Source organism: Ochotona princeps, chromosome 7, assembly GCF_030435755.1.
Source record: "Ochotona princeps isolate mOchPri1 chromosome 7, mOchPri1.hap1, whole genome shotgun sequence".
NCBI classification, from domain to species: domain Eukaryota; kingdom Metazoa; phylum Chordata; class Mammalia; order Lagomorpha; family Ochotonidae; genus Ochotona; species Ochotona princeps.
Window position 1 is genome coordinate 60,972,111 of NC_080838.1, and position 22,880 is coordinate 60,994,990.

General features: G+C 45.9%; 2 protein-coding genes across 5 annotated transcripts in view; one reads left to right on the plus strand and one right to left on the minus strand.

The window, feature by feature from the left end:
• Positions 1 to 2,033, minus strand: part of KLHL8 (kelch like family member 8) — a 35,403-nt gene extending 33,370 nt beyond the window's left edge. For 2 of the 4 annotated variants that reach the window (XM_058667107.1, XM_058667103.1), the window contains exon 1: positions 1,772 to 2,033. The gene's annotated coding sequence lies outside the window, so the exon portion shown is untranslated. The other 2 variants (XM_058667105.1, XM_058667104.1) reach the window with 2 other exon arrangements.
• An 11,875-nt stretch (positions 2,034 to 13,908) lies between these two features.
• LOC101532548 (mitochondrial import inner membrane translocase subunit Tim23-like) lies at positions 13,909 to 14,649 on the plus strand. Its single transcript, XM_058666711.1, has one exon. It carries the CDS (start codon positions 13,909 to 13,911, stop codon positions 14,530 to 14,532), a length of 624 nt encoding a protein of 207 aa, XP_058522694.1. The 3' UTR covers positions 14,533 to 14,649.
• The last annotated feature ends 8,231 nt before the right edge of the window (positions 14,650 to 22,880 follow it).

Sequence of the window (22,880 nt, forward strand, 5' to 3'; positions counted from 1 at the left end):
GTGACACCTGCACTCCATAGGTCCTGGCTTGTGTCTCAGCCACTTGACTTCCTGCTCCCTATTAACGCTCTTGGGAAAACAGCGCAAGATGGTCCAAGTGTTTGGGCCCATTAGCTGGCATCCTGGCAGACCAGGATGAAGCTCCAGGCTGCTGCCCAATGTGGCTCTTGTGGCCATCTGGGAGTGAGCCGGTCAATGGAAGGTGGATTTCTCTCTCCTAACTATGTTCCAAGTAAAATGCATAAATCTCAAAAAGATAAAGGAAAATCTATTTCTTCAAAAGAGATTTCTAATTGTATCCCATTTACTCAAGAAAAAAATATTACTAAAAAATACTCTGTGCATTGAGTTTGTCAGCATACAAAACTTACTCTTACAGAACACACCACCTTAGAAAACAGTCACTGTAGGAAGTATCACCAAATGCTAAAGGAACCAGCAGACTTCAATGTTAAAATGGCAACATAAAGTGCAATACAGGAATCCTAAGCTGTCTGTGTTGATGCGGTTGTCACCTTCCAGGAAGTGGGTAAAAGAGCCCTAAGTTTTCAAGTGACCACAGACCAACCACACCGCGGAGGCCGAGTTTTCTCCTCAGGCACAACGGAAAGGCAGCAGGTGAGGGCGGTGCGGGGCTTTGGGTTCCTGCTGGACAGGAGCGAGACACAGTCCAGTTCCAGACCGCTACCTGCCCCAGGGGCTCAGCTGCAGCTGCTACCAACATTTGGAACGTAACCCAGAGACGCTAGATGCGTGCCTCTCTACTTTTTAAGTTTACAATGCTACAAGGGGTGCTAGAAAGAAACAGGAGGAAAAGCAGCAGCTAATGAAGAAGCCACCTCCAAGCAGCTTTCCAGGAGCCAGTATCGGCAGCATTTTCTAATTGTGTCAGGCCCCGGGAAAATCAGGCAAGATCCAAACGTGCCAGGGCTGGCACAACACTCCCATCAATCCAGGTTCTAAGAGCCTTCTCCCAAAGTCTCCTCCCAGAGAAGCAATAACACAAGCTTCGGGATCAGAGCCCCAAATACAGGCACACAATCAAAGCAGATGAAAAGGAATACTAATAAACGTTTAATGTACAAAGTGATCGGATTTCAAAAGCTTTCCAAACCCAGGCGTCTCAACACTAGGATAACTCCCCTGCAAGGCCAGTTAGGGACCAGGCGCGGGCTGCACCTGCACACAAATCGGCTACCGTCTGAAACCAGGGGCGCGTCCCCCAAAACTGCCTGCAGCGACTGCAGGCTGGGAAGAGGCTTCCCGCTGAGACTCCTGGCGTCACACCCGAGTCCCTCTTTCAAGACCGTCCCCAGCACAGGCCAGTCCCAGATCCGAGGCAAGCCCTCCGCCGGACAAGCCCCAGCAGGCTCCGAGCCCCCCAGCCTCGACCCGGGCAGGACTCCCGGGGGCCCGAACCCACGCAGCCGCGCTCGCCCCGCACCTCCCCGCGATGCACCTGCAGAAGAGGCGACCAAGGAGCGACCCGGCGAGGCTTGACAGAACCAGACGCGAGCTGCCCCGCGGGGAGCAGGGCCAAGTTCCTCCCGCCAACCCGGGCACCAGGAGCCGCGGCGAAACGGGGCGGGGCGGGGCAGGAGGTCGGCCGGGGCCCAAAGCCTTTCAGCTGTAGAGTTCGCTCGGCCACTCGGGAGCGAGCAAGCAACGGCGGCGCTCCGAGTCGGAGCTGAGGCGCGGGGTCGGGATGGGCGCGAGCGGCCGTCCGCTCGACGAGGCAGAGGGCGTGCGGCAGCGCTGAGCGCTCGCTCACCTGGACTCTCGCTCCCCGCGGCGTCGCCCACTCCGGGGCCTCGACGCCTCGAGGCCGCCCCACAGCAAGTCACAGCCGGCCCGGCACGAGCAGCCGGGCACGCGCGCCCCCAATGCGCGGCTCCGCAGAACCCGGGCCGGTGCCGGCCGTCCTCGCTCCTGAGACCTGGCCAGCCGTGGCCTCCAGGGACGGCGTGGGCGGGGCGAGGAGGCACGCAGGGGTCCGCGCGCGGCACCCTGGGAAGTGTAGTTTTCGGTCATCGCCCGGAGGCCATGCCCACGCCCTCGTTTGGGGTTCCCTGGGGGGTGCCACCCCGGGCGCTGAGGGTAATGCTTGGTGGGTAAGGGTAAGCAGAGGTTAGCAAACGTCTTCGAAATTTTAGAGAGGCCCTCGCGTCGCCAGTGCCTCCGAAGTTTCCATTGGTACACTTCCGGGCCTTGCAAAACTCAGCTGCTGTCCGCTGATTCCCTGCCGCGCGGTCTTTTGTGTTCAGTTATTAATGTCTTTAAAAGGAGAAGCGGGCGGGGCGGAGCTGGCTGCGCTTCCCCACGTGTCCCATACCGGATACACAGAGCTGCTGGCGTTTGTAAATAAACACAGCGAATAAACCTAGGGTTGACCTAAGTCTTGATTGCTGCCAGCCCTAGCCAGGGAAAGTGATGCTGCGGGAAACCAGGAGAGGAATATGTGAGCCAGGATGTGGCTCAAGCAGGCAAAGGAGGACATTCTATTCTACCAGTGTCTTACCAGGGCAGCCTCGTGTTAACAATCCTAGGACTCTGTCATCAATTTCATGATAGAACATTTATTAACAATAACACATCCGTTTGTGTTGGTTTTCTAGAAAGAAGTATTTATAGAGGCATCTGATTGAAAAATCCAAAAATGATTATCTGAAATTTTATTTCCAGAAAAAAGAAATATTTTTCCTTTTTACATAAAAATAATGGACGCGTAATATATCAAAATGCTGTTTTCTAAAGCATTACTATATTTCAGCTTTGTTGTAAACATCATTAAAAATGTATTGCAAAACCACTTTTTTGAAAGATTTATTTTTATTGGAAAGGCAGGTCAGATTTAAAAAGAGGAGAGACAGAAAGATCTTCCATCCACTGGTTCATTCCCCAAATAGTCACAATGGCTGGAGCTGAGCCAAGTTTCTTGCAGGTCTCCCACATGGGTGCAGGGTCCCAAGGTTCTACTGCTTTCCCAGGCCACAGGCAGGATCTGAAACAGCACCCACCCATATGGGATCCCAGCACATGCAAGGTAAGGATTTAGCCATTGACTCATTGCCTCGCTGACAGAAGGGGTGGGAGAGGGAGCTTTAAACATTTTTTTTTTACTTTTATTGGAAAGGCACATCAGATTTACAAGGAGGAGAGACAGGATAAAAAAAAGCAAAAACACTTTGAAGAAAGAGTGCGGAGCCTGCCACAGTGGCTCAAGTGACTAGTCCTCCCCCTCCAGTGCCAGCATCCCATAAGGCTGCCAGTTCATGTTCTGGCTGCTCCAGTTCTCATCCAGCTCCCTGCTTGTGGCCTGGGAGAGCAGTGGAGGATGGCCTAAAGCCTTGGGATCCTGCACCATGTGGAAGAAACTCCTGGCTCCTGGCTTCAGATCAACTCAGCTCCCACTGTTGCAGCCATTTGGGCAGTGCACCAACAGATGGGAGATCTTTCATTTTGCTTCTTTGTAAAACCTGCCTTGCTAATAAAAATAACTACATCTTTTACAAAAGGGATGTAGCTATAAAAAGTAAAATTTGGCACATGAGATAAAGCTGTACTTGTATGTAAAATGGAACTTCAAAAAGTTTCCAGGGCCCGGCACGATAGCGTAATGGTTAAGGTCCTCGCCTTGAACACACCGGGATCCCATATGGGTGCCGGTTCTAATCCCGCTGGCACCACTTCCCATCCAGCTCCCTGCTTGTGGCCTGGGAAAGCAGTAGAGGTTGGCTCGAAGCCTTGGGACCCTGCATCTGCTTGGGAGACCTAGAAGAAGCTCCTGGCTCTTGGCTTTGGATCGGCTCAGCTCTAGCTATTGCTGCCACTCATGGAGTGAACCAGTGGATGGACGATCTTTCTGTTTCTCATTTTCTCTGTATATTTGCCTTTCCAATCAAAATAAGTAAAAATCTTTTTAAAAAGAATATTGGTTGAAGGCCTGGTTGGGGGGCTAAGAGAACACCCTAGCTGGGTGGAGGTTCTCAGCAAGGGGCACACGAGCTGGAAAGGGGCTGCATTCTGGTCAGGATACAGCTGTAGTCTCCCTTGGCACAAGTGTGGACTGGGACAAGACACACCAGGCCAGGCCAGACCCCAACATCATCTGGTGTTCTGGAGGACCAGGGTAGATGTGGGACGGTCTAGACTAGGTCTTAACCCCAACTGTGCCATATATGAGCTATATGTGGGTATGGACGAGCCGTGGCTGGGCTGAAACATCCAACAGCAAGAACCAGAATGGGTTGAAGGCCATTTGGGAAAAGCCACTGTTCCTGCTAGGACAGGAGGTGGACTGAGCAGTGCTGGCTCATGGACCCACTGGTATGTGCGAAATCTGGCACTTGGAGGGGTTCCAATGGAGGAGCCTGGGCAACTCCTCTGGCAGGACACAGACCCTGCAGGTAAGTGCAAGAAGCATGGAAGGAAACAGCCAAGAGGTCATGGAAAGTGTCCCACTGGCATACATTTGGCATGGGTCGGGGGCAGACCAGGCTGAGTCAGTTCACGTAATCCACTGGCAAATCCAAACACCAGAACAGAGTGTGGGTCGAACCAGGTTAGGTCGCGACAAAAGCAGTACACAACACGGAATGCCAAGGTGAGGTTGCCTGTGCCAGATGTGACTCCAGCACCCAACCAGCACACGTGAGAACTAGGAAGGGAGGGGGCAGAAATGGCAGGGGAATATGGGATGGTTCCCTTGCTGAACAGCTACTCCCACTGGAGAGTGTGAGCTGGGATGGTGGCAGACCAGACTGGGCAGGGCTACAACACCTGTGTGCCTCATGTGGACCAGATCAGGGAAAAACCAGGCTGGGCTGATTATTCCTACCGGTGCAATCTACAATTAGAGTGGGTGAGGGTTGTTTGGGCTTAGCCACAGCATCAGCTGGCAGAAGCTGGCACTGGGGGCTAATTCTGTCAAGTTAAACCACAGAACCACCTGAAGAGTACATAATCTGGGAATGGGAGTGGCCCAGGAGGGTAATAGGGGGCTCCTCCCTCTTGGGTTACCACTTCCACGGAAGGGCACGAAAACTAGGACAGGGGCTGAGGTGGCTAGACAGAGAGACACCGAACAACATCTGTGAAGGCTGGATAGTTGAGCTGGTTAGATGGGACAAGGTTTTAATACCCATTGACACGTGTGAAAGCAGAAGGGGATGTGGGACAGACTGGACTAGTCTGCCACACATACTAGCGAACCAGGGTAGGGGGTGGGCCTGGTTGGGGTTAGTGTGGGTCGTTCCGGCTGGGCTGCAGCCCCCACTGGTTTATGCGAGGGCCGAGTATGTGATGGGCAGAACCAGGCTGGACTGCAAACACCCATTGGTTCCAGTGGAAAACAGGGTTAGAAACAGAACCAACCCAGCAACTGCAACCACCAGCTGATAGGGGTGATGGACTGTGCTGGGCTCAGTTCTTGCTAGTACATACAAAAATCTGGTCTGGGAACACCTCAGACAAAGTTTCTTCTGGGATCCCGCCAATCAAGCTTTCGGTCTCAGAATGCTAACCATCAAATGACAGAGCACAGAAGTCAACCATCTCAGCTATATGTTGGCAATGAAAATACTGGGCAAATGGAGACGCTATGATGGACTATGTCAATCAGTGGATTCTCCAACGACCGCATCGTGCTTGGAGTGGTGAGAGTGGCAGCAATTCAGATATGTTGAACTATCAAAACCACTCTGCCGGCTCTACCTTCAGACCAGAGATGGTCTCCCCAAGAAGCTGATGAACTTATCTGGACAATAAGATGCTGGACTTTTTGCCAGATAGATATTTGCAATGAAAGAATCTCAACTGAACTTGAACTGTGGTAATGCAACAAGGTGGAGGAATCCAACATTTGGTGGGGGGAGGGGGAATCCCAGTGCCTATAAAACCATGTCACATAATGCAATGTAATAAAAAAAATAAAATAAATGATGGCCAAAAAAATATATATTGGTTGGGCACCATGAGCAAAACTGAATAGTCCCTGCCCTTTGTGGAGACTTGCAGTCCAGTAGTGAGACAGAGAACTGAACAGACAAGAAGTGATGAGGGTTGTGGAGGACGATCAAGGGAGTGGGAACACATATAATCCACTGTTTCTGGCAGTTTATTTAAATGTTTTGGATTGCCTGAATGTGGAACCAGCATTGTGGTATAGCAGGCCAAGCCACAGATCAAGATACTGGCACCCCTTAGTGAAGCACTGGTTTGAATCCCTACTCAGCTTCCAATCTGCGTCCTGCTAAGGCACAGCAGGAGATGGCCCAAGTACTTGGGCCCCGCCACACCTGTAGGAGAATTGGGTAGAATTCCTAACTCCTGGTTTCAGATGGACCCAGGCTAGGCTCTGACGACTGGGTGCTGAGGCAGCAAATAAAAGATTCTTTTTCTTTATCCCTCTCTCCCTTCTTTGCCTTTCAAATAAATAAGTGAATCTTTTTTTCCTGTCCAACAGTTATGAACATAAAGAGTCTGTGTAGTGCCTCTACCTTTGTGTAGGTCTGTGTTCAATTGCCCTCTGGGCTTCTATAAATTGAGTCTCAGCTGTTGGAAAAAGGACAACCGAGAGCTTGTATATCGGTAGAACAGGTTGTCAGGTTGTTTTACTCTAGTAATCCGCTCTTGCCTGTCCAGTGACAGGCTGAAACTTTTCTTCTGGTTCTCTTCCTTGCAAAAGAAATGCAATTGCAAGTTCCCCTTTACCATGTTGTGGAGAGCAAGTCACAACATGTAAGATGTTAGGAGGAGCCTTTATTTGCCAAGCAGGGCAATTACAGCTCCTGCTACACTTCAGAAATCACTGCATCTCATAGTTGAAGTCAAGGGGTTTTAAGCTCTCATTAACACGCAGCAGCCAGGGATTTCCAATCAATTCAGGTGGTGCATATTATAAATCAATCTTTTAACTTCTTAGGCCAATCAGTTACAGACACAGATAGCTGTGTTTAACCACACTCTTAACCTGGTGCTCCTTTGGTGTGCCGTCATCCAGCTTCACCCTACCACAATGAAGTCTGCCTGCAACTACCCAAAAGCAACCACTCAGAAGATCTGAGCAGTTGAGCTTCTGTTTGTACCATCTGTGTAAGGGTTATGGATTCACAACCTTTTTAAAACTTTTTTTTTGATGATTTTACATAGTTGAGAAGGATGCATGCCCATGTGGACCACTATTTAGGGTGGAAAGGGTCGAGGAATAGGGAACAATAGATGAGATCATTGTTTCAAATTTTTTACTCTTCCTATATATGGGGAAAGGGAGGAGAGAAGGAAATAAGCCACACCCAGCATCCTAACTGTATCAGTACCTGGGGTTGGGGGATGGCCACCCAATGTCATCCCAGGGTTCCTGATGCGGAGCACGCTCCGAGGGTATTGCTCAAGTGGTTTTGATAGTTCTGAAATGCTGTTGATTTCATTGCTGCAAGATTGAGGAAATTCTTCCAAGGTCCACTGGCTGATGTAGTCCATCTTAGAATCTCCATTCACCCAAATACCTACTTTCAAAGCTTTACTGGGAGAGCTGTCTAATTTGTTCTGCCTTCCATGGTACTAGACATCTTTTGCAGTCCACAATGAACTGGTTGTCGTGTCCTCCATAAGCATCTGGGAATGCTGTCCACTGCACAGGCCTGAGCAACTGAGAAGATCCAGTTCTGACACGCGCACTCCATGGTCAGACCACAGAGCCTGTGATTTTTGCCCATGGCTAGAATTCCGAGTCCAGTGATCCAGTTGTGGAGGGTGGTTCCAAAATAAACCTAACCATAGGTGACCTCAGATCTGACTCCCATGTGTGCCAGCTAGTATGGGGTTCAGCTTAGTCCATCATGGACATCAGACTACACACACACTGGTGGTTGCAGTTGCTGCGTCAGTTCTGTCTCTAGCCCCATCTCTTCTGCAAACCAGTTGATGCTGCAACCCAGCCTAACCCTGCCCACTGCACATTCGGCCCTCACATGCATCAAAGGGAACTGCAGCCCAATTGGAGTGGCCTCAGTAACTTCCACCAGGCCCACCCCCTGGTTCCTGTGCATGCCAGTATGTGCAGCAGACTGGTCCAGTCTATCCCAAAATCCTGGGACTCATACTAAGGCTGAAGGCAAGATGAGCAATAAGTACTGTTATGTTGAATTTCTTTGAATTTTGAAAACTTCATAAAGTGAATTTTCAAAAATGAAAATAAAGTTTTATTGCATTATTGTGAAGGTAGTATCAGGAAACAAACAGAATACCAGAGTCCTGTTCTAATGAAAGTTTTCAGAGACATCACATACCTGTGGATTACTTAGTCAAATAGCTTAGATGGGCCACTGGCACAAGACCAGAGAATGGAGCCTTGCAGTGTGTCTTGGGGTAGAAGGTAGGAAACGATTGTTAAGAGAAACTGAAACCCCACAAGAAAGGCTGACTGTGGATAAGGGTGCTAAGACAGGAAGTGGGGAACTACAAGCCAAGTCCTCTGACCCAGATAGCGAGGCCGTGAGCCGGCTGGCATTCAAGTGCTTTGAGGACATTTCCTAGACAGACAGAGACCTTGGGCAGCTGTGTGGGGACTGGCCATCTGGCTGCAAACTGTGCCTCCAAAGCTAATGAAAATAAGGTTGGCTTTTTCATCAATCTTGCCAAATCCCTACATAGGCCACAGCTGAAAATCCTTCTGGAGGCTATACAGCCTTTGATTTCAGGATTAGAGATCCAGACTTAAATGCAAATGTCTTTTGAAGTTAAATCACTGCAACTTATTCTGACTAAAGTTCAACTGGATCATGAATCGACAGATGTGATCGGATTCTTTCCTGTGTTAATGTCTCAGGACTTTGGTTCAGGAAGCAGTCCCCAAGGCCCTCAGTTATTATGGGCTGCTCCTGTTCATTCTTGGATGATGCTGGGGAAATGAATCCAAGCTAAGAAGATTTTCTTTGTCAGATTTAGAAAATGCCTGGGATATTTTGTGTTTTGGCCGAAACATATCCTGAAATACTAGGTCTATTTCCTTGACTTGTGAGTAGATACAAGTAGTCTTGGTTTATATATGTTCATTAGTAGGGGGCAAAAGAAAATTCACGTCTACAGACAGTTTGTAAAAGGAATTGCACACATGGTTTTTATTGGGGATTCTTTGCAGTGTAGCATGCCTAGGTCTAGGAATGAAGCAAGCTGTGGCAAGCAGGGAGCATGTGTGAGGCTTCTGCTTGTCTTCGCAAGGTTGGGCACTCTTTCCTCACAGGGGTATCCTTGGCAACCTTATAGGATGCGTGGAACTCCCAGGCTCTGACTGGCTGACTGCCTGATGAAGGTGATGATAAATGTAGGGAAGGCTGGGTTGGCAGGAGAACCTTTGTTGTAGATTGAGTGCTAATCTGAGGATAAGTGGGAAGTCAACCACCTGCAACGCAATGGCCTCGACCATTAAGATAAATAATAAGACTGTTGTGTTATTGTGTCTCTGAGTTTTTTTTTTAACAACTCCCTCAGATTTTTTAATGATGTATTGGAAGAAACCTAATAAAACCAGTGTCTGGGAGTGACTCACTCACCTGAGAGTGCATCCAGTCCCTTGGTCCCTGTGATTAATCTTAAATCTTGCATTTCTAAGTCTTTCAACTCCTGTCCTAAAGGAAGGGTAGTCTTGTTTCTTGCGGGATTGTTGCATGCCAGTATATGACAATTTTTTTAAAAAGTTCAGAATATAAAATTCAAAACTTTCTATTAGGATATAATTTTTTAAGATTTATTTTTAATTTTTTTGAAACAGTTGCAGAGAGGAGAGAGAGAGATCTTCCATCTGCTGAATCACTTCCCAAGTGGCCATAGTGGCTGGAGCTGAGCTCATCTGAAGCCAGGAGGCAGGAGCTCTTTCTAGGACTCCTACATGGGCCGGAGCTGGAGCTGGGAACTGAAGCAGGGGCCCAAGGACTTGAGCCATCCTCTGCTGAGAGGTCTTTCATCCACTGGTTCACTCCCTAAATGACTTCAACGGTAGGGGGAGAACACAGAACCCAAGCTCTGGGCTATCTTCCACTGCTTTCCCAAGTGTATTAACAGGCACCAGGGAGAAAGAAGTGGAGCAGCCAGGACTCCAGTCTGTACTTACATGGGATTCTGTGGTTGCAGGTGGAACCTTGACTCACATACCACAACACTGACTCCTAATTTCATGTTTTATGTAAACATTTTAAGGTCCCTTTGTATTCAGGTATTATTATTATTTTTAAATCTTCTGTCTGCTAGTTCACTCCCCAAATGTCCACAATGGCTGGACCTGAGCTGATCTAAAACCAGGAGCCAGAGGCTTCTTCCAGGTCTCCCATGTGGGTTCAGGGTTGCAAGGCTTTTGGTCATCCTCCACTTTCTTTCCCAGGCCACAAACTGGGAGCTGAATTAGAAGTGGAGCAGCACAGATACGAATTGGTACCCAAATGGCATTCCAGAGCTTGCCGGTGGAGGATTAGTCTGTTGAGCCACTATACTGGTGCACAAGTATTGTCTCTCTTTTTAAAAATACTTATTTATTTGTATCGGAAAGTCAGATATATAGAGAGGGGGAGAGCCAGAGAGAAAGATCTTCCATCCACTGATTCACTCCCCAAGTGGCTGCAACGGCCAGTGCTAAACGAATCTGAATCCAGGAGCCAGGAGCTTTTTCTGGGTCTCCCACATGGGTTCTGGGTCCTGAGGCTTTGGGCTGTACTCGACTGCTTTCCCAGGCCGCAAACAGAGAGCTGGATGGGAAGCGGGGCTGCCAGGACACACAAACCAGCACCCATATGGGATCCAAATGTGTGCAAGGTGAGGACTTCAACCACTAGGCTACTGCACCAGGCCCCAAGTACTGTCTTTTGCTCTGTTCCAGACCAACTTTACTTGATTGTAGTTTATTCCTGTTTAAAATCGACCTTGGTATACCTTGTAAATGTGTTTACATTATATTTGTACAATAACAGTGTTCTAGCACAGAACATTTTGAAATTAAAAAGATTTTATTTCTATATAAGAAAGAATTTTTTTTTCTAGAAATGAAATTTCAAATTCAGATGATCATTTTGGGTTCTTCGGACAGATACATATGTAAATGCATCTTCCTAGCGAAATCAACATGTATTTATGTGTTAATGTTAACAAAATTGATATGATTAGATATTTTCTGAAATAGAGTCCTGAGATTATTATTACTCGAGGTCGCTTTAACAAAAGACACTATTAGAGGAATATACTTTTTTAAAGTTGGGGTTCTTTGCTTTTTCTTGAGCCACATCCTCACCCACACATTCCTCCCCCGACACAGCTGGTTTCTTGCGGCATCGCTTTGACTTGCAAGGGTTTGCAGCAGCCGGTACTTACGTCAACCCTAGGTTTCTGTTTATGAACCCACGCAGCTCTGTGTATCCGGTGTGGGACACGTGGAGAAAGTCATTAGGAACAGCTGCAGCAAACCCAGCCCCCTTCGCCTTAAAGATTCAACCCTAAGAACATTTCACAAGGCATAGCCGGGGATTTGGGGTACAGAGAAAGAAACTAGGTTTTGTTTGACCAGGAAGTGAAACGATAAATAAATTCAGAGGTGCTGATAATACAAAGTCCAGTCGAATACATTTGTTAGGCCCCCATCTGCCCACATCCTGCTGGCATTACCCGGCAAGGCCCCAGGGAGGCCCCTGGCCTTCCTGGAGCGAAAACAGGCTGTGCGTGGAGCCCTGGCACTCATCCTTGCCCCCTGCCCGGGAGGCCGCTGCTCCTGCCCTGGTACTGGGCTACTGCGGGGTTGGCTGGAACGAGTTTTGCAAGCTGAGCTTTGACAGCTCCCCTAGGAGCCGTGAAGGAGCTCAGAGTCAGGTGAGTGGACGTCTTCCCAAGCCCTCTTTCTTTCTTGGTGCGAAACTTTCGCTCAAACCGAGTCCGGCTCATGGCTTTGGATCGGCACAGCACCGGCGTTGCGGTCACTTGAGGAGTGAATCATCAGACGGATGATCTTTCTGTCTTTCTGTCTTTCCTTCTCTCTGCATATCTAACTTTGCAATAAAAAATAAAATAAATCTTTAAAAAAATGCTAGTTGTAATAATAGGAGTGTCCCAACTTTACTTATTACAGCTTCATGTTTTCTGTTTCCCTCTACCAATAGCCAGTGTATATATAAGTTTTTTGGTAGAACCTTTCTCCAAGGTGTAGGATTTGTCCTTGAGACATTTCATAATTACGGATCCAATAAATGGATAGAATTGATTTTTTATGGTGAAATCAAGATCTTATTTTTAAAAATGGCAAGAAGCTTTTTTGGAGTTTTAACTTGCTGTATTTCCCAGTCCCCTCCTAGCCTTGGAAGCCATAGCCTCTGTGATAATAAACCAGCCATCCAGCATTCTGTGGAGCTGGACAGAATGGACATGAACTTCCATACAGCCTCTTCTCCTGAGATTTGTCTTCATTTGCCTTGTTTGGCAGTTTCCTAGAAAACCTAGGCACGTGTGCTTATCCTTCCTGGAGTGACAGGGCTCATTCACTGTGAACAATTTTGCCCCTGGAGTACTTGTTTATTGTTAATGTCTGCCTGGTGGATGTTGAGAGTTGGGAAAAAATTTAAAAGGAAAGTGAGATAATGGGTGAGCTTTTTGTTTTAAGATTTTTTTTTTTTTTTTTTTTTTTTTTTGCGGGGGGGAGGCAGATATACAGAAATGAGGAGAGACAGAGGAAGCCAGGAGCCAAGAGTCTCCTCCAGGTCTGCCACGTGAGTACAGGGTCCCAAGGCTTTGGGCTGTCCATGACTGTTTTCCCAGGCCACAAGCAGGGAGCTGGATGGGAAACGGGGCTGCCAGGATTCGAACCGGCATCCATATGGGATCCCGGTGCGTGCAAGGTGAAGAGTTTATCTGTTAGGTTACTGCGCTGGGCCCGAGTGAGCTTTTCATAAGGGTGCCTGTAAAAGGTCTGATGCATTCCCTTGAGTTGGAAAACCAGACACATACAAGGTGCAGGATGTGTTCTGAGCAGGACACACCAAGAAGGTCCTGTAAGGTCACCTTTGACTGACCTTGAATCTCTGCATAGGTAAAAGGTAAAGGCTTAGGCAGAGTTTAAATCACCTACCAGGGCACTGAAGGCATGCTGCCGTGTGCTCTCAGAAGTCCCCTACAAGACTGGGGCTTTTTTTATATATATATTTGAAGTGGTGTGTGTGTTTTTAAAAATTTTGGTTGAATTATTAGCTGTCAAATAGGCCAACTAAGCACAAATTTCAAAAGACCACCTGTGACAGATAATACAGCTTGTATGTAATCAGTGCAGATAAGTCACAAGTAACATAAAAGGAAATAAGCCATAACTAATGTAAAGGGAAATGGAGCGTCTGGTTTCAAGAATTGCCACATTAAATTGATGGAAATTTCCAATTTTCATCAAGAAATTATGATGCACATAAAGAGAAAGAAATGCTTGATAAATATGGAATAGAAAGCAACAAATGGAAACTTCAGCAAAGAAGATTGGGGGGGTGGAGCTTGGTGTGGTAGCCTAATGGCTAAGGTTCTTGCCTTGCATGAGGTGGGATCCCATATGGCTACTCTGCTTCCCATCTTGTTCCCTACTTATGGCTTGGGAAAGCAACAGAGGATGGCCCAAAGTCTTGGGACCTCTTGGCTCCTGGCTGTGGATTGGCTCAGCTCTAGCCATTGTAGCCACTTGGGGAGTGAACCAGCAGACAGAAGACCTTTCTGTCTCTCCTCTCTGTAAATCTGCCCTTCCCATAAAAATACATCATTTTTAAAAGGTGCGGCTAGGCTTGGCAGGAGCCGACGCCCAGAAGCTCAGCATGGGAAGGAGGCTGTGGGATTGAGGCACCGTCCTCTGCTCACGAACACGAGCGGCTGCTGGCCCAAGACCGCGGCGGGGAGTGGACGGCCATGGAGGGCGGCGGAGCAAGCGGCAACAGGACCACGGGGGGCCTGGACGGCTTTTGGGAGTGGGCGGCACGGAGTACTCGCACGCACTTGGCCGGTGTCCCGCTAACTGATATGAACCCTCTGTTTCCTCATTTAAATGTGGATCCACGGTATCTTCTACAGGATACCGACGAATTTATTTTACCAATTGGCGCTAATAAGACCCGGGGCCGATTCGAGCTGGCCTTTTTCACCTTTGGAGGATGTTGCATGACGGGCTGCATTCAGGGCAGTGAACAGTCTTCGGTAAGATTGAAGGAAACCCAGAACATGGCCTGGTACAAGCCCAGAAACATACAGATCCTGAGTATGGTGCCAAGGCAAGGAGCACTTTGGGCTAATACTCTGGGATCTCTGACTTTGCCCTATAGTGCATTTGGTGCTGTTGTTGAGAAAACACGAGGGGCGAAAGACGACTTCAACACGGTAGCGGCCGGAACCATGACGGGCATGTTGTACAAATGCACAGGTGGTCTTCGAGGAGTAGCACGAGGTGGTCTGGCAGGACTCACCCTTACCAGCCTCTATGCACTGTGTGACAACTGGGAGCGCATGAAAGGCTCCTTGTTCCAGCGGTCGCTCTGAAGACACGGCCAACTCCGAGGAGGACACCTCAGTCATCAATCTGAAGCTGCTCTGTCTTCTGCCTACAATTATTTTTTAAAAATTGGAGATTTTGATTTGCTGCAATCAAGATCATGGATGACACGCCTCCTTGCCCTTAGTTGAAGCCAAAACCCCGCGGTGGGTGTGGCCAAGTGATGTTGGGTCTTTTCCGCCCTTCCCCTTCAGCTGGAAAACCACTTACTCCCAGAATTCAGGTCCTGATTGCTTGTAATGCTGTACTAAGTTTGTTCACTTGAGGGAGCCGAAACTCTTCATAATGCCCTAGACCACAAATAGAGAGTAAAAAACGGGACCAAAGATAGCAGCTTCAACTGAGTGGGCGTTTCCATTTTAAAGCATGTATCTGACTGTAATGTAAAAGTTTCTCTTGGCTTTACTGCCCCTACAGACTAAAACATTTTTTTTTCTTTCTTGTGGTGAAATGAAGGGCTACTGGTGATAATCACAGTTGGAGTAAGATTTTCCTCCAAAGAGGTTGATGCTAAACCTCACGATGTTTCAGGTCAACCATTAAAGTAGTGGACTAGAATACTCTGTCCAACAGTCATGAAAAAAACAAAGGTGGGGGTAGGGGATAATGGGTGGGAGTTGTGGCATAGCGATTACGCCTCTGTTTGGCATAGCTGGTTGATTTTGAGTCCCACATCCTCTTCCAGTTCACCTGCTTACTAATGCAGATGTAAGCGTGCGTCCCAGCCACCAGTGGGAGATGCTGATGGAGATCCAGGCTCCTGCCGGGGCCTGGTCTAACTCCAGCTGCCGTGGGCCTTTGCAGAGTACATCAAAGGATGGAGTAGCTCTTGCTCACGCTCACTCGCTCTCTCTCCTTTCTCCCCTTCATATTTCTCCTGTCCTTAAAATAAATACAAATAAATAAATGAAAACATGTTGATATATGCTACAACGTTGATGAGACTTGAAGACATTAGTCTTAGTGGAAGAGGACTGACAGAAATGCCTCATTTTCTGTAATTTCCATTTATTTTTATTTAACATCCAGAGCAGGCAAACACAAAGAAACTAAACATAGATTTGTGATTACTGAGGGCCAGAAGCTAAGGAGAGAAGAGTGGGTGGTGAGCAGAAAAGAATGTATAATGTGTTTTCAACACTGAAAATGTTGTGGGAGTAGATAATAGTGGTGATGGCACACATTTGTGAATGTACTGCAACCAAACTAAGATGAGAAAACTGTAATTCGGCCAACATTTTGATACTATGGAGGTAATCAATAAAAATCTCTAATCTTTTATGTCACTAACTGTGTACCAGGGTGTGTTCAAAATCTATTATGGATTTTAACTCATCTAGTTCTCCTCATAAGTCTATAGCATAGTCCTGGTACTGTCTTCATTTTTTTTTTTTTTTTGAGAAGAAAACCTGAACTCAGTTTTCCTGAACTTTCCTAAATTAACAAAAAGTAAGGGAAGAACCGAGTTGGAATTTGAACCCCAGTGATCCAAGAGGAAAATATTCAGCCAGTACATTATTTGACTTCTCATGGTGACAAGAGCCAAAGGAAGGAGAAACAGGAAACCACTTTTCAAAAAGAATTCTTGGTGACGAAAGTTCCTGAGCTTTCTACTGGAATTTTGTAAATTCTGATCTTTTTCAACAGGAAAGGTGCTGGCACAGTGAGCTAAGTTGCTGCTTGCAACATTGATATCTCAAAGTGAGCACAGCTTTGAGTCCTGACTGTTCCAGTTCCGATCCAGCTCCCTGCTGATATGCCCAGGAAAGCAGAGCAAATTGACCCAAGGATTTGGGTCCCTGCCACCTACTTGGAGGCCCAGGATGGAATTCTATGTTCTTGACTTCAGTCTGGTTCAGCCCTGGCTTTTGTGGCCATTTGGGGAGTGTCCCAGCAGATGGAAGATCTCTTTTTGTACTTCCACCTCTGTTTCTCTGCCTTTGACATAAATAAATACACCTTAAAAAGAAAAACAACAAACAAACAAACAAAAAACACCCACAGGAGAATTAAACCATTTGTAATAGATTATCCTGAGTTCAGTAAGGCCTTAGGTGGGACTTACATTACAGTGTGCAAGCCCCAAACCTCCCATATTACTTTTCTTCAAAAGGTGAGTTTTACTAATGCTTTGAGTTCTATTTCCAGCACTCGGTAGTGAGAAATAATCATTTCATTTTGAAGGGGAAGCTGGGAAAACAGGAGATGGGACACTTGGCTCTGACACTTAGCAAGGGCAAAGTTTCTTTTAATGCTGCCAACTCAAGCCGACTCGGAGAGCTCGTGTTGCAAGCTGTTGGTAACAGTGAGATTCAGTTCCCACTGTGTCTGGCCGGAGTCCACCTTGTCCCTGCACAGAGGGGAGCTCTTCAGAGCACGCGCTTCTGACATGCTGGGATTAATTTACTATGTGCACACTCATGTTCCTAACCTAAAATCCTGACAAGAAAGCCATTTCTTGTCCCCAGAAGGGCTGTTGAGTAGGAAAGGTGTAATTCCAGTGCAGCTACTGACTATCCTGAGACTAGGAATAGCTTCATGTTGAATTGTAGCATAGGGACACAAGGTTAAGTGCAGTGCTTGTGTGCTGCAGACAGCAATGGCCGAGTGCTTCTGTTCTTTCCTACTGTTGTCCTGTGGTTTACACCATTGCCACAATAAGGACGAGGCTAAAGAAAATTGCAATCACAATATTTTACTCACACCCCAAGGTCGTTATACTTTTATTGTGAAGTCTTACAAAACAGGAGTCTCGGTTGCGTATCTGACCCTGTCTACTTCTCATTTCTTCAATAAATAATTGAAAGGAAAGGGAGAGAGAATGGTAGGTATAAAGAAACCAGAGACCTATCAGCCACCTGTGGGATATACGGATCCTGTTTGGTTTCTGAATTGAACAAGAAACAATAAGAAAATTAGGAGGCAATTAGCGTAACACAAATTTGTCATTTGTATTAAGAACTATTGTTAGTTTTAGGTGTAATAGGGATGATTGTATGTTTTAAGAAAGTCCTTATCTTCTAGAATACAGGTGAGGTAATTCAATACCTACTATATAATCTAGTGGGTAGAGGGGAGTGTGAGAAAGTGCAAAAGAATTGATTGGCTATGAGGAGATACTTATTAAAGATGGTTGATAAGCTTGTTGCATTGTTCAGCCCTGGGAGTTTTAAAATTCAGTCTGTCCTCCCTTGGGTCTTTGACTCTACAACAAACAAACTTTTGAGTAATTGCTTCTGGAAAATACCAAGTGGGAAAATAGAATCAGTTCACCAATGGGAAGAGATCTTTGAATTTAGGATTTATTTTAAATGTTTCCATGTTGACTTAATTTTTAATATAAAAGTCCTATTCTCATTCGAGTTTGGTGTTTTAAAGATTTTATTTATTTTAGAAAGAGAAGGAGGCAAAGCAAACATGCTCCCATGCCGTGACTCACTTCCCCAAGTGCTGGTAACAACGGGGAAGATCAAACCCAGGCCCTGGGACCTCAATTCAGGTGTCCCAAGAGGGTGGCAGGAGTCCATGTACCTGAGTTGTCACTTCTGCCTCCAGGGACTGCATTAGCAGGAAGTTAAAATCAGGAGCTGAAGGTGGGATTTGAACCCAGACACTCCAATGTAGCATACATGTGTCCTAACCAGTGGCCTAACCTCTAGGAGAAATCTCCTCCCTGAAATTGCATATTTTTAAATTTCTCTAACCTTATATGACAGCTGTCTTTCTCTGCAGAGAAGAAATGGGATTAAGACTATAACTTGTTTTACATTCACTTTTGTTATCAAGAATATAATAGATGTTCATTTAAAAGCATTGGCTTCTTAAATATTTACTGCCTTCTTTTATTGACTTAAAAATACCTCTATATATCCTGTGATCACTTAGGGGAAATGTTGGACCCAAAGGAAAATGTGCATTTAAAAGTCTGGCGTTGTGAAGAAACTGCTAAGGTAATCTTTCATTCTCTATACATGTAGCAGGAACAGAATGCAGATTTTGCTAAATAATTCATATTTCAAATTGTTAGACCACTTTTTGTCTCGTAAGACTTCACAAAATGTGCAGCAATTCTAGAATTTCAGTCTGTTGAGAAGAAGCACAATTGTGCTTGCTAAAGTTTGTAAGCAGGAGATGGATCCTTGAAAGAGTATATATATTTTCTTAAGACAGACATCAGATTTTTTTTTTTTTGTCCTTTACTATTTGGCATTGCCCTGGACCACCTCTTGGAGCCTGTTTTCTTTTCTGTAAAACTAGAGATGCAACAGCCCAATTTGAAACATTGCCATGAGAACACAAATACATGATGTGTGTGAACCACCTACTCTAGTACCTGGCACATAGAAGATGCTTTAATGGCGTCTTTTATTATTCATCAAGAAACAATAGCACCAATATGTTCACTGTCACCAGTTATTCAGTTCTTATTTACGTTTGTTTTTTGGTATGATTTATTCCTCATCATTTGAGAGGCTGATTTACACAGAGAAAGAGAGAAGGTGAGAAAAATCTTCAATTTTTTTGATTCACTCCACAAATGGTCACAATGGCCCAAACTGAGCTGATTCAAAGCCAGGAGCCAAGAGCTTTTTCTTCTGGGTCTTCCATGAGGGTGCAGGATCCCCAGGCTTTGGGCCATCCTCTACTGCTTTCCCAGGCCACAAGCAGGGAGCTGGATCAGAAATGGGGCAGCTGGGGCCCGAACCAGTGCCTATATGGAATACAGGGCCTTGAAGATGGAGGATTAGCCTGTTCTGCCACTGTGCCAGCTCCATTTCTCATTACTATTTTAGCTTCATATATCTATGCTTTAATTCTTGAATACCAGAATGCAAACTGTTCAAAGAAGCTTTTTCCCTCCAATGTGCCCAGCACATCGTTAGGCATAATACATCATTATTGAGGGCCCGGTGGTGTGGCCTAGCGGCTAAAGTCCTCGCCTTGAAAGCCCTGGGATCCCATATGGGCGCCGGTTCTAATCCCGGCAGCTCCACTTCCCATCCAGCTCCCTGCTTGTGGCCTGGGAAAGCAGTTGAGGACGGCCCAAATCCTTGGGAGCCTGCACCCACGTAGGAGACCCGGAAGAGGTTCCAGGTTCCCAGCTTCAGATCGGCACGCACCGGCCCGTTGTGGCTCACTTGGGGAGTGAATCATTGGACGGAAGATCTTCCTCTCTGTCTCTCCTCCTCTGTGTATATCTGGCTGTAATAAAATGAATAAATCTTTAAAAAAAAAATACATCATTATTGAATTAAGCAAACCAAGATATTTGGCCTCTGAGTTTAGACATCAAGAATAATATTGAGGTTGAGTGTTTGGGGCCAGTTTGGATGCTGCTTGGGGCACCTGAATCCCATGGTGGATTATCTGGGTTTGAGGCCTGGCTCAGCCTCCAGTTCCAGTTCCAGCTTCCTGTTAACTGTGGACCCAGCGTTAACGTCGGTCATCTGTAAGAGATAACTTGAATTGAGTTCTGGGCCCCTGCTGTGGGCCTGGCCCTGCTGTGCCTGTTGTGGACATTTGGAGAGTAAACCAGATATCTCTCTATGTGTGTCTGATTTTCAAATAAACAAAAATTAACATAAAAGAGAACTGGTATTACAACTCTCACATGAACAATGCCCATGGAATGTCAGTGGGTGTGATGTTTATTTCTTTTTTGAGTGCCCAAAATGTGTAAGCCCTATTTTATTGTTGGTTAAGTGTAGTTAGGAAGGGAGAACATTTTCAGACACTGATTAACTATGAAATTCTATATATATATATGTACATATATATATATATATATATATTTTTTTTTTACTAGTGTAAATAGTAGCACTTGCATCCATTTGCTGCAGTTCTGTCATGTTTTGTATTTAGGTCAACTTACTTGACATTGTATGTGCTTGGCATCAAAAACAGGGAAAGAATTCTCTTTTCAAAGGGGACATAGTTAAGTGTTGAACTCTGTGCCAAAGCAATTCTCACTGTCTTCCTTTAACCTCCCAAGAGGACAATTCGTTACATTCTAAGCAGATGCTAGCTCAGAGAGTGGGCAGCAAGCTGTGGGCAGCCATTTCCTTTAATTTTAAGCAAGAGATCATTGTGTTGTTTATTATATTAATTAGTGTCTTGGCAAGGTCCAATGGGATTTTTAAGCCAGCAGGGGTTTTGCTGTTCCCTTAATTTGTAGTTTGTGATGGTTCTTTGGTTTTTGTTTTTGTTTAATTCTTCCACTCATTAACTACTTGGATGTTGCTTTAGCTGTTAACTCCCTGAAATGCTTGATGTTTAGGTAATACATGAAGACAAATGGTGGCTACAGTGAGGGGAACAAAATGCACTTTCTCTTTCCTTTTGACCTGCAGGTAAGCTGGTACGCTTATTGCATCCTAGTGGGCAAACATCAGACTTGAGCAGTGAGCTCAAAAGAGAAGCCACATTTTAGGTGCTTTTGTTTTTCTTATGTGCAGAAAAATGCTTCAGTCTTTCACTGCCCTTCTGTTTAGGCAAGTAAAACCATGAGTTGGACATCTTTAGCTTGTGAAGAGAAGGCTGGACAAGCACTGACAAAGGAGTTCTTTGAGTATCTGAATACTGAGGAATATTTTCCTGTTGTGTTTGAATTAACTACTGGTCTTGCTCCACTCTTCTCACCACTGGCCAGGGCAAAGATGGTCCATGTGTTACCTCATTGCATCCTCACTGTTAGCATCAGTGACCTGATATGGAACATGACCAGTTACATGCAACAGGTTTGAAAGTCTACTTTGCTCAGTGGGAGTCTGTTGCAAGCCCTCATAGATGACTATTTATCTCCTGACATTCACCTATAGATGTTCTTTATTTCACTTGGGTCAAGCAAAGGAAAGAACTTGGGTTGGTTGAAGAGGGGGCTGGATAAAGACTGTCCTCACTAGCTGTCCAAGATCACTTGAAAACTCGCGCACTTACCAGCTGGCTGAGTTTTTTAGCCAAGGTGTCAGTTAACACTTGTTTACAAAGGTTGGATTTCTCCAGAGCAAATCCTGAGACCAAGTCTTGAAAGTTGCAGTGTATTTGAGTGACATCCCAAAGAGGGGAGCAGAAGGTGAAACAGGGCAAAGAACTCTGCTAAAGGCATGTGCAGACTAGTTAACTACAGTAGGCGACTGGCATTTGATCATTCTGTAGAACTCTGTGAGTCAAACCTCAGAGGGTTTTTTTGTTTGTTTTGTTTCGTATTTTAATGAGCTGAGTGAAGGAGCTGGGCTATTTACACACCCATTTTCAACCATCATTGGTACAACTGGAGGGCTGGGAAGGCAGCATTGAATCTCTGGCATCTCCGGCCTGCCCACAATGCCAGTGATAATGTTCATGTTGCTGGCAGTACACTGTGGTGCTGAACTACAGTAGTGTGGCAGAGAGATGGGCCGGGCACTGACAGTGAGTTTTGCTGTCTTCCCCCCTGGAGTTGTGTTGGAAAATGTCAGTGTCCCAGAACGTTGGCATTCCAGGAGTCAGTGTTTAATTTCATTCCTTCACTCTCCGACTCATACCCAACAACAGAACCATCCTTCACAGTCTGTCTCCTCAGAAATGTTAGCACTAGTCCAGCTGCCAACCCCCCCCCACAGTGTCCAGAGATGCAAAATAAGTCATTATAGCCTCCACCATGCATGCCATAATAGTTCCTACTTACTTACATGCCAACTGGATCTTCCCCTTGACCCACGAAAGCCCCTGCTATGAACTCATTGTCAGACCGCTCCTTTACTCATTAAAAAACAAACAAACAAACAAAAAAACCAAAAAACCAAAAAACCTTCACCATCTAGAACACTGTCAGGTATGTAGGTGACACTCAATAAGTCCTTCACAAATTGTCTTCAGTAGAAAAACCTAGTTTGGATCCATGAAATCATGAAGTCTAATCTCAGAGTGCCTCACATGCTCTCCTGATTAGTAAGTTCCCAAACAGTATAATGATTGCATGGGGTAGGGTCTGACTACTTCAAGCATGATTCTGCAAATTCAAGCATTATTTCTGGTATTTGAGAACATTACAGTCACAGCTGTGTTTCAACTTGTACTAATTAGGAACTATGACACTATTGTTATCATTTTTAAGGCAAAAGAGGAAACAAAATAGTGAGAATTCTTTTCTAAATGCCCAATGCTATCTGTTACTAGTACTTTGACACAGGAGTAACACATGTTGCCAGGCGCAGGGAACATAAGTTAGAGCGGGAGAGTAGGGCTGCCTTTCAGCTTGCCTGTTCTATCTGCAGGTATCTGTTTGTGCTGGATCTGATTCTTAGGGGCTTTGCAATTTAATGAGTATCTTCTGTTTGTTTGGTAATTCTCCAAA

Excerpts from the sequence above, each read along its gene's own strand:
- LOC101532548 (XM_058666711.1), top strand. The coding sequence starts at position 13,909 with ATGGAGGGCGGCGGAGCAAGCGGCAACAGGACCACGGGGGGCCTGGAC.